We start from the raw sequence: 12,488 nt of genomic DNA on the forward strand, positions 1-12,488 counted from the left end.
TATAAAAGATTACCTTGCGAAATCACGGTAACAGTTGAAAGACTTTTGAAAAAGGACCTATGCTTAAACAGTTTTAAGCAAACAATCCCGATACACCGTTAGCAATAATATTAATCTGAATTATATTGACAAATAACTTATGAATATATTCATATATGAGTAAGCAAAAAACGATGTTAAGTCTTAAAATTTATTATGAACGTTGGTTGAAGGAACCGCATTTCATTATAATGACAAGAGTTCTAGAGACCAAGATATTAATCTGTTGAATTATTCATCTCATGAATATTCATTAGTAATTTGCATATTAATCTCAATGTGTATTTTTGAAATTTTAGTGTGTAATTAACAATTCTCTGAGTGTGTTTTTCAATTTATTTAATCTCAGTGTGTCTTTTTAAAATCTCAGTGTGTAATCTTAATTTCTCAGTGTGTTTTTCATTTTTTTAAATCTCAGTGTGTAATTTCGATTTCTCAGTGTGTTATTTTAGGTTTTTTAATCTTATTGTGTATTTTTTTCGAATAAAGGGTTTAAACATAGTTTTGACGAGAACGGCTTGCCATAGTATTCGATGATTTATTATTTTAATTGATCTCGTTAGGCCGTCATAAAACATTTTACAGTAAAAGAACTAATTGACATGCGACAAACTGATAAGTTGTTATAGAAAGCTAAAAATCTAAACAAAAACAAATAAAAATAATATTTACAGTAAAAACTACAAAAGAGCCCTTTCAAACTGTTCCGATGTGTGTTTCAAACTGGTCCGAGATGTCTTTAAAAGAAGACATAGTTGTCTTTGCCTTTGGCCCAAGTTGTCTCAGTCTGATTTGTCGTTGATTTAACCCAAGTTGTCTGAGTCTGTTTTGAACCGAGTTGTCCTGATTCCACCTCAAGCTGTCAAGATTCCATTTTGTGTACCGATATATCTTTCAAAATCCCTTTGTTTAAACTATAGAAAAACATCATAGGAGTTAATTAGTCTTGGTTTTGAACCGACGGTTTATATATTTTACACTTTGAAACGACCCAAGATTCAATTGTAATCCTAATCGTAGGTTTATGACAGTTTTCGCAAATGTCTATTAAGTTAGTTCAATCAACACTTTATATTCTTATGATTTGAAAAGGGGAACTCTATATATGTTGATTTAGATCGTTTATACATATAAGAAGATAAGGGTATGAGTGCCAATGAGACAACTCTCCATCCAAGTCATATATGTCATATATAAGTATGGCCTTCAACACGGAGCATAGGCTCACACCGAACAGCAAGCTATAAAGATCCCCAAAATGACTAGCATAAAAACCTTTAAACAGGAAAACCAACGGTCTATTCTATATAAAAAAAACTAGAAACGAAAAAATATTATGATCCACATCAAGAAACGACAACAACTGAACAACAGGTTCAAACAAATGCAACGAGTTTAAACATTTATCAGGTGCCAACCTTCACCGTAACCTGAAATTATATAGTAACATCACAACATAGTAAGACCCGCTATAAAATGGCTTAAATCAATATAAAGTATTAACAAAAAACAAGTAAACATAGTACACTGCACTATAACAAATGTTATATGACACAATGCAAAGACAAAATCGATAAAAAGGAAGTGAGATGTAAAACAAAATTAGAAAGAAAACCTTCAGTTGAACAAAATGTCGTAAAATTAAAAACCAATTGTTCAGAGAACAATTGAAGGTCTTTCCATCAAAACAATGTATTTTGATATGAAAAGTTGTGAAACTAAGTTTAAAATGTCATTTCAATCGTCAAATGATAGCTCCTAGTAAACTGATTCCAAAAATATATTGTTTCCATACAATTTTTTTTAAATAAGGGAGATAATTTGTCACTTCCGGTTTGAAAAATGTTACACTCCGATTATATTTGAATATTTACTTGACACTGATTCCAAAAATATCTGGTTCTATATACTTTTATATTAATAAAGTACAAAAAAATAGCTACTTCCGGTTTACAAAAGGTCACTTCCGGTTGTTTTTTTTCAAGGTTAAATGGTTTGATACCTTTTTCTAAAATTTGTATATATTTATCATGTATACATATAGAATAAAATCAAAGGTCAAAATCTAGAACGTCAAATTAAGCTATGACCTTGAGATCAATTTCAAGGTCATAAACCAAGGACCTCAAATCAAAAGACCATAGGTCTTAATTATATTTAGTTAATGAGTTATATCACCAAACGCGTATTTTTACATACAAGAGGGGAGAAAACTCCCTTTTACATTCAACGTACGCTTGCAATCAAAATTTACATCTTACGACATGTCGCAACTAACAATTTAGTAAAAATAATTTGTTGATATCTTATACAGTCTTTGGATATAAGTGAAAATAAGCCAAATTCAAATATCAGAATATGACCTTGACCTTTGACCTTGACCTAATTTTCATTTTTTGGGACCAAGGACCTCAAATCAAAAGATCCTAGGTCTCTATCACTTATGATTTATAAGATAGAAATTCATATCACTTATATCAGATGCATAAGGGGAAATAACTCTCATATGGAGCGGTCATATCGCTTCGGTCAAAATAGGACAAATCATGCGAAGGATATAACGAGCAATTTTGTAAAATAAATTTGTCATAATCTTTTACGGTTGCGAAGGAGATGCGCTAACAAGGAAAACAGTGTTTGGGGAGATAACTCCTACAAAAAAAAGTATTTGTTTACGCAGGGTAAATTTCAAAAGCGCATAAACTGTTCTATATCATATACAAAATATCTAAGCGACATATTGCGAAACAAATGTTTATCGCAAGAACAAAATTAGGCGGAAGAAAAAAAAAAAAAAAATAATCAGAAGAAAAACAATAGGTCTTTCCACAGAAAAGTGGAAAGACCTAATTATATACACAGGTAAATAGTTGTAAGGAGTTACTGTACATGGAGTACGAAATTATTGTTTACAAAATAAAGGAATGTGTTGTTTATTGTACGAGAACAGATGTGGATATATCTATTTTTCTAAAATCTACACTATCAATGTATAATATAGTACATTCAATTTACATTGAAGGTTCAGTTGTGGTTACGGAGCATACGGAATATTTTTTGGAGTAGGACAACTTGCAGGAAATATTTACATAAATCTAATTCTTCTGAATGTTGTTGGATTTGTTCAAGTAACTGGATGGTATTTTGTTAAATGGTAAGTATAACGTCACAGAGCATTTTCAGAATGATAAGTTAAGATATTTAATTATGTTTTTGATATACATATATTATCGAGTACATGCAGTTTGAACTGTTTATTTCAGACTTATTGTAATTTGAATATACGTTTTAGTATGTTATAAATGAAAAATGAGAATTGAAGTCAAATCGGTGAACATGAATTTGACAGCTAATGCCCCTGTTACACATTTATAAATATTGTGTATCTCCGTGATTATTTAATTGTGGAATCAAATATAACCGACTTAACCGGATGAACAAGACTTTTCAAGACACCTGCCGAACTAAAAACTGATTATTGTAAAAGATGCGACACAAGCTCTATAGAGGTTGCATTTTTGTAAATATTGACAGTGCAATTTCCCATAGGAACTCCTTTTACGGCTAAAACTGTACCACTTTTACTATGAAGTTTTGAAAAAAATCTTATCCTAGAATTGAAAGTTCATATGCACTACAATTTTTTTCAAAGGTCAAAATATAGGGCTGTGCTGCATAATTTCAACGTTTATATGCCCTGAACTTTTCAAAGTTTAAACTAACACTAATTTTCTTAACTACCCCTACCTCGAATGAAGGTTTACCACAGATTTCAATGTAAACAATATGCACATGTATTTTTACTGGTAACATTCCCAAGTTATGTCTCTATGAGATGGAACACAGAAAGCATAACTGGGAACCAGTATGTAAACAAAATTAATTTTCTATGAATATTCTAAATCTCCCCAAAAGAGGTGTAGTTTGAGAAACAGCTGTACACGGCTGGTAATCTACACACGCAGAACATTTGGTTCTGCAATGAAAACCGTGAGAGGATTTTCCGGTTGTGCTTGAGTGGAGTAATTGTCACCGCTTCAAAAGGTATGTATCTTTACATTCAAGCTATGAGTCGTTGAAACTTACCTAAATAAGGCTACATTGTTCATGAAAAAACTATGGAACGCCATGACTGTCTTCTGATGTTGATTGTTTAATATGTTCGGTGCTTTATGCATTATGTTCAGTAGTATGTATATTATGTTCAGTAGATATCCTATTATGTTCAGTAGTTATTACATTATGTTCAGTAGTTTTTACATTATATTCGGTGCTTTGGTTATTATGTTCAGTAGTTTCATTATTATATGCAGTGGTATTTAAATTATGTTCGGTACTTCTGACGTTATATTCAGTACATTTTTCATTATGTTCAGTACTTTCGACATTATGTTCAGTAGATTCAATATTATTTGCAGTACATTATGTAATACCTTCAGTAGTCCCGCTTTCTTTATATTCAGTACATTATTCATTATGTTCAGTAAAAGCATCTGTATTATATTCGGTTCGTTCAACATTATGTTCAGTGGTTGTATCATTATGATGATGTAGTAAAAGTCGGGAAGTCAATAACGGAAATTGTCGGGAAAAAACGAAGGCGGATATTTTTGACGGACGTTTTATTCATGAACACCTTTACGTGATTGAATTAAAATGGAAGAAACGGAAGCAGTTTTAAATCGGTGTGGTTTACGTTCCCAAATTGGCATTTTTCACAAGAAAAAAATAACTCCTGACTCAATTTGTAAGTTGTCACTACAAAATTTCGCATATTTAGGTATGACTGACAGGAGAAAAATAATGGAATTAAGAATAGCTTGTGTTCATTTCAGCAGCAATATTTTGACTGAGTAATAGCAAGTTTTTCATTCCCAAAGGAGCACTGGAATCCCTGCTTGAAATCGATTTAACTGTTTTAAAAATATTCCCTGTGGACTACCCCCCCCCTTTTTGATGCTCTCTATTTTCAACCCTCGAATTAAGCTTTCCAATCTAATTAAAATTAAAACCTTGCTTTCTAACCAATCTGTTCATGCACCGGACCGGCAACTTTCTTTATTTAATACGAAAATCTAAAGTGCCGTTATACACATGCATGTTGTTTGCTTGGAGTATACGCCCGCAAAGAAAGAAATAGCCTAAGTCCGAAGGCACAAATAAGAAAAAGAAAGTTTTATGGCAAAGGGTGCCGGGGTAAATCTCTGTTTTCAAAATATACATGAAATATTTGCCACTGCCCCTTTTTTGTTCTATGAATTCTAATCCTGAGTTTTCTATCTGTTACATGCCAAGAAATCCGAGCAAAAAATTCCGGTCGACAGCCTACGGCACCCATTAGTATTTAAAGATTTGATTTCATTCAACAAATTAATTTAGGACCTCCATGCACGTGTCATTTAGAACACAGCTATATACCGAATGGTCAATATTAATCTTCCATGTAATTTGCTCTATGTGATGTTTGCAGAATTTCAACGGAGGTAATTTCTTGGCATGATCAATTGTGTGCTTACCCTCCCTTTTTCTCCTTTGATATAAAGCGTTCCAATGAATAACAAAATAAAAAGAGACAATTACGAAAGAGACTTCTAATTTTTTTACCGGTTAAAGGTGATGGGTGCTTTGCGGCTCCTCATTTCTTACCCATGAAAGCTTAAAATCTTTTGTATTCCCCTCTAAATTTAAGCCAATTAAGAAAAATTATCCCCTTCTACAGTAATCCGAAAAAATTAAAGGCGACAATAAAAATACAATCTTGTAAATAATCAAAATGTTTCTGTGTATTTGGTTTTGATTTGTTCTTCAAAATACCACATAAGGCCAGTGTCTTGCCTGAATAAGAGAAGCTTGCTAGTGAAGACGTGCCCTTACTCTAAGATCGATTATGAATAATAAGAATTCATGAACCTCAAGAAATCTGACGTACCCATAATTGACAATCCTGACACGAAATTATCAATTAACATTTATCCGTTTCAGATCCGTTCATCATCCATTTTATCCTTTATACGTCCGGTAGAAGTCCGTTTCACATTCGTTCAACATCAATTTTATCCGTTAAACCACAGGCAAGTGCCACCAAAGGGCAGTGTCTGGACTGAATAAAAGCTGCTTGATTGTAAAGACGTGCCCTTACTCTAAGATCGATTATGAATAATAAGAATTCATGAATCTTAAGAAAGGCTAATTGGTATTTCAGACGCGAAATTTTCAATTGGCATTTATCCGTTTAAGATCGGTTCATCATCCGTTTAATCCGTTATACATCCGGTAGAAGTCCGTTTCACATTCGTTCAACATCCGTTTTATCCGTTAGACGTCCGTTAGAAGTCCGTTGGTGAATTTATCTGCCAGACCTCAAACGGATGTATAACGGACACGTTACGAATACAAAACGGAAGTGAAACGGACGAGTACCGTACAAAACAGACGCCTACCGGACGTTCAACGGACATTTCATCCAATGGACGTCAGTTCATAGTTTTGAACATGCTCAAAATTTTCCACCAGACAGAACGGACGTCGACGGATTAAACGTACGCTAAACTGACATGCAACGGATATGGACGGACGTCTAACAGATAAAAACGGACGTCTAGCGGACATTAAGTTATCCGTTAGGTATTTGTTCGAGCTATCTTAGTCAAAATATTGCTGCTGAAATGAACACAAACTATTCTTAATTCCATTATTTTTCTCCTGTCGTTCATACATGTACCTAAATATGCGAAATCTTGTAGCGACAACTTACAAATAAAGTCAGGAGTTATGTTTCCTGGTGAAAAATGCCAACTTGGAAACGTAAACCACACCGATTTAAAACTGTTTCCATTTCTTTCATTTTCATTTAATCATGTAAAGGTGTTCATGAATTAAACGTCCGTCAAAAATATCCGCGTTCGTTTTTTTCCGACAATTTCCGTTATTGACTTCCCGACTGTTACTACATCATCATAATGATACAACCACTTTTACTACATCATCATAATGATACAACCACTGAACATAAAGTTGAACGAACCGAATATAATACAGATGCTTTTACTGAACATAATGAATAATGTACTGAATATAAAGAAAGCGGGACTACTGAAGCTATTACATGATGTACTGCAAATAATATTGAATCTACTGAACATAATGTCGAAAGTACTGAACATAATGAAAAAGGTACTGAATATAACGTCAGAAGTACCGAACATAATTTAAATACCACTGCATGTAATAATGAAACTACTGAACATAATAACTAAAGCACCGAATATAATGTAAAAACTCCTAACATAATGTAATAACTACTGAACATAATGTAATAACTACTGAACATAATAGGATATCTACTGAACATAATATACATACTACTGAACATAATGCATAAAGCACCAAACATATTAAACAATCAACATCAGAAGACAGTCATGGCGTTCCATAAAAAACACATAATAATTATTATGTGTGCTTAGAACAATTTATGAGATTGAATTATGAAATAAATTGTGGGAACCTAGGTTTAATAATATGTTTCACGAAGAATAAAAGAAAAAATGTTGTCAACGATAACCAAAAATACTACAGATATGTTGGTGAGTATATATATATCTCATTCGTCTGGATTCGTCCTTTTCAAACTACTCAACAATGTCCAAAAACAGGTCGAATGCAATGTTGTTTAATTTCCCTACGTCTGAGAGTTTATCTAAAGCACTTTGAAAAACTTTATATTCTTCCTCAAGGTCTTCCATGTGGTCTTTCTCGTGGTCTACTACGTGGTCTTCTTCTCTTTCTTCTTATATATCTTCTTCGTTATCAAATACATACTCTTCCTTATGGTCTTCCTCGAGATTATCTTGGCTTTCATCGATGTTCGTGAATAATAAATTCTGTATATCTGCCATTTTTGTTTCGAAAATTTCGTGATTTTAGCTGAACAGATTAGGTCTAATATATATAGGTGTTGAAGTTTTGATCGGCGATATACTTTTCTTAAATATATGTGGTGATCTCTGTGACGTATATTTGACGACAGGGCTACTCCCAGAGGGTTTAGTTCGCTTCGAGGACGGGGATAAATTGTATCTCCATGGCTTTTTGTAGACAGTCAATTTCAGTCCTCTTTTCCTTTTTCCTTTGAACAATGGCATTTTCTGAAATTAATAGTTTGATTTCATTGAATCAGTGATCAGTTTTTATCTATTAAAGTATAAGGATAAATCTGTGCTTTTAATCAGCATTGATCACATTTATTGAGTCAACAAAAGTCACAAAGCCAAAGATTAAAAAAAATGTTTGTACTTCCCCTCACGCATTCACGATGTCCTCAATCAGAACCGATCCCCTCTCGCATGACTTAATGAAAAAATGTAGTTTTTGGAATTATTAAGACGTCTATCAACACCGGACAGCGGACACTCCGCCAAAAACAACATTCATACCCATTGCCCTAAAAAAAAACTTAAATTGAACTTGTAGGTCTGTAAATAAAACCATTTCAAAATTGAAATGTCACTTTTTTAGGCAATTTCTCGTGGGGCAACTGATTTTGTAGGAGTTCAACTCTACGTACAACAGTAAATGATACATGTATCTCTTCGTTAAAGTATTCACCACAGCATAGCATTCTCTGATTTTCAATATTTTGATCAGTTGAATAAGAAAATTGAAATTTAGAAATGTACATACCTTTTGAAGCGGTGACAATTACTCCACTCAAGCACAACCGGAAAATCCTCTCACGGTTTTCATTGCAGAACCCAATGTTCTGCGTGTGTAGATTACCAGCCGTGTGTGTTTACAAAGTGCCACCTAGAGCCTCTGGTTAAAATCTCCTTTCAGCAGAATTCTTTGTGATGATGCAGACTCTCCCCAACAACAATAAAGAAAAGAACAAAGTAAATAAAATCCTGATCAAACAATTGAAAGTGCTATATTTATGAAGTCAATTCAGGAATATGTTTATAAAACTAAAGTTTATCAATTCTATATGAAAACGACATCGAATGGCCAGCGCCTGGTTTCCAATATGAAAACGATGCTAAAACAGTTAGAAATAAGGACAATAACCGGACCAAAAAGCAGAAAACAGCACAAGGCCACCATTATCAGCCATATCTTATGAGTACATAATTAGAAATCTAAAAGTGTGAAATTACTTATGGTCACCTGCGTTTGTGACATTCGGGTTTAGCGACTTACGGTCAACAAGGTTTGTGGACATAACGGCTTAGTGAAAATGAAAAGATTGCATGAGTACTTCATACCATTCGTTGAGCCCCTTAATCGGTAAATGTTATAACCCTTATCATTAATATCCACAGCATTGGAAGGAAATGGACAATCTCGATGTTCTTTGTTATTGGTGGATGTTCGGGGGTCATTGTTGGCATATTACAAATATTAGGTAACATACACCGTTTAAATTGTATATAGCCGAATAAGAAATGACATGTATTGTGTGTAGTTATCTTAGTGTCCGCTGTATTTATTCTAATGAATTTTATTGAGACTTTTTTCGACATCTGAAATTTCATAAATGATGATTAAGGTCGAATCAGAGTGAGACAGATTGCATATTGAGTCGAAAATGCATTAGAGTGATTCAAATGAAAATGCAAATGAAATGCAACAGTTTTTGATAAAACCCACAGCGTATTTGTTGAAAAAAATAAAAGAAAAGTTTGACATTAATATATAAATAATGCATAGCTGAGAGGGTGATAAAGCAGATTGTTACCTGGTTACCCCGAGAAAATATTGTCAACCGCGGCGCAGCAAAGGTTGACAATGCTTTTTCGAGGGGTAATAATCTGCTCTATCACCCTCTCAGCTATGTGTTATTTAATATAGTATACTGAAAGTCCTATTATTATTGTCTTTTACAGATCAATTTTATTTTAAAAGTTTTTTCTATAACGTCGCGTACATAACAACGTTACGGGTATAAAGCCTCGGTCACACCTTACCGGATAGTTCGAACGGACGCCTAACGGATAACTTTCTTTCAATCCGTCTATGTCCGTTAGACGTCCGTTCTTATCCGTTAGACGTCCGTCCATATCCGTTGCATGTCCGTTAAGCGTACGTTTTATCCGTCGACAACCTTTATGTCCGGTGGAAAAATTTTGAGCATGTTCAAAACTTTCAACAGACGTCCAACGGATAAAATGTCCGTTGAACGTCCGTTAGGCGTCCGTTTTGTACGGTACTCGTCCGTTTTGTTTCCGTTGGTTAGGCGTCCGTTTTGTACGGTACTCGTCCGTTTCGTTTCCGTTTTGTATCCGTTACGTGTCCGTTATACATCCGTTGGAGGTCTGGAATATAAATTCACCAACGGACTTCTACCGGACGTTAAAAGAATAAAACGGATGTTGAACGAATGAGAAATGGACTTCTACCGGACGTATAACGGATAAAACGGATGATGAAGGGAGCTGAAACGGATAAATGCCAATTGAAAATTTCGCGTCAGAAATGTCAATTATTGGTATGTCAGATTTCTTAAGATTCATGAATTCTTATTATTCATAATCGATCTTAGAGTAAAGTCACGTCTTCACAATCAATCGGCTCTTATTCAGGCCAGACAATGCCTTTTGGCGGCCTTTTGAAGTACAAACCAAAACCAGTTACCCAGAAACATTTTGAATATTTATACAATTTACATGTATTATTATTGTCGCCTTTAATTTTTCCGTATATCTTGTTCATCCGTTTTATCCGGTACGCTTCCGTTAGGTGTCCGTTTTATGCGGTACTCGTCCGTTGGGTGTACGTTCGACATCCGTTCTGTCCGGTACGTTTCCGTTTCTGGTACGTTGCATATCCGGTGTGTGTCCGTTATGCATTCGTTACACGTCCATTTTATTCGGTCAGTACATCAACCGACTCCAAACGGATAACAATTTTGTCAACGGACAACTTTTATTTTCATCCGTTAGGCGTCCGTTCGTGCTATTCGGTAAGGTGTGACCGAGGCTTTAGAAAACAACAAAAATGAGACAAGGTGTTTTATTTTGTTTTTATTTTGACAGTCAAATACTAAAATCTGCGCCAATACGCAGAACTTCAGCATTGTATTTAATTACTTGATGTAAATTCAATTCTTTGTCCTTTAAATTATCGATTTTGATTGGTCCAGACCAGAGGGTGACATTAAAAAAAAACTGTTACCCGCTCAGCCATGTGATAGAGTAAATTAACACCCTCGTGTAAGCCAATCAAAATATGGCATTTTAACATGAAGTGTAATAATAGAAGATAACTTTCTACTAGACAAGTCTAAAACACATCTTTGAGGGTGTATTTATTTCGAACCCAATAATACCTTTCCACAGATTCACCTAATAGTTACCTGTCCATTTAAACTTTTGGCAGTTCATTTGTCCCATTAACAAATACAACAGATATTGTTCTCTGTTTAGTTTATTCACTGGGACCTTTAAATTTCTTCTAAGAGAAATCTATCACTCATTGATTAATCTACCTGAGTAAAAATTGTCTGTTCAATTGATTGAAATAACATGTTTACTATTTTTAAACCAGGTGCTCCGAAGGGCGCAGATGTATACGACCGCACAGGTCGAACCCTGAACAGTTGGGACAAATATTTACACAGCATTCAAGCTTGATACAGGTCTGAATTTGGATTGTGATCAAATTTTTGACATAATATGGATTTCTTACACACAACAAATGTCAATATCTTACAAATATATTACACAATATTGTGCAATTAAAGATTTCTTCTTCAAACTTTTCAAAAATTTGAAATTTGAGAAATTTGGGGGAAAATATTGAAAATTATAACCACCCTCTTTTTTGCATTTAGTTCAAATCCTGACATTTCTTTATACATAATTTACAAGTAGTGTAAGGGAGGTTAATCCGAACATACCCAACATTGTATGTTAAATGCTTTTGAATTACCTCCCTTACACGGCTTTTAAATTGTCTTAATTGTCCATTGACCAGAAAAACCTAGTTTTTCCCCTTTTTTTGCCCCTAATTCCCAAACATTTTGAACCATAACCCCCAAAAGTCAATCCTAACTATCCCTTAATGATATGGAAACTTGTGGTATAATTCATACACTTAAACACAAGTTATTGTTTGAAAACTACAAAAATGCTGATTTTGGGCCCCCTTTTTGCCCCTCTTTCCTAAACTAATGGGACCACAACCCCCAAAATCAATTCCAACTATCTCTTCGTGGTATGGAAACTTGTGGTATAATTTCAGAGAAATTCATACACTTAAACACAAGTAAGTGTTTGAAAACTACAAAAAAGTCTTATTTTGGACCCCCTTTTTAGCACCTAATTCCAAAACTATTGGGACCATAATCCCAAAAATCTATTGACCTCCCCTTAGTGGTATTGAACCTTCTGGTAAAAATTTATAGAGATCCATTCACTAAAACTAAAGTTATTGTCCGGAAACTAAATGCGTCT

General features: G+C 34.0%; 1 protein-coding gene across 2 annotated transcripts in view; it reads left to right on the plus strand.

Annotated features, from left to right (window-relative positions):
• LOC139481216 (organic anion transporter 3-like) overlaps positions 1 to 12,488 on the plus strand; it is a 54,536-nt gene that overhangs the window by 26,412 nt on the left and 15,636 nt on the right. For both annotated transcript variants that reach the window (XM_071264382.1, XM_071264383.1), the window contains 2 exons: positions 3,062 to 3,193; positions 9,357 to 9,439. In XM_071264382.1, the coding sequence (XP_071120483.1) occupies positions 3,062 to 3,193; positions 9,357 to 9,439 (215 nt within the window). The remainder of the gene's footprint in view (positions 1 to 3,061; positions 3,194 to 9,356; positions 9,440 to 12,488) is intronic.

The sequence above is a fragment of the Mytilus edulis genome, chromosome 7, assembly GCF_963676685.1.
Source record: "Mytilus edulis chromosome 7, xbMytEdul2.2, whole genome shotgun sequence".
Taxonomy (NCBI): domain Eukaryota; kingdom Metazoa; phylum Mollusca; class Bivalvia; order Mytilida; family Mytilidae; genus Mytilus; species Mytilus edulis.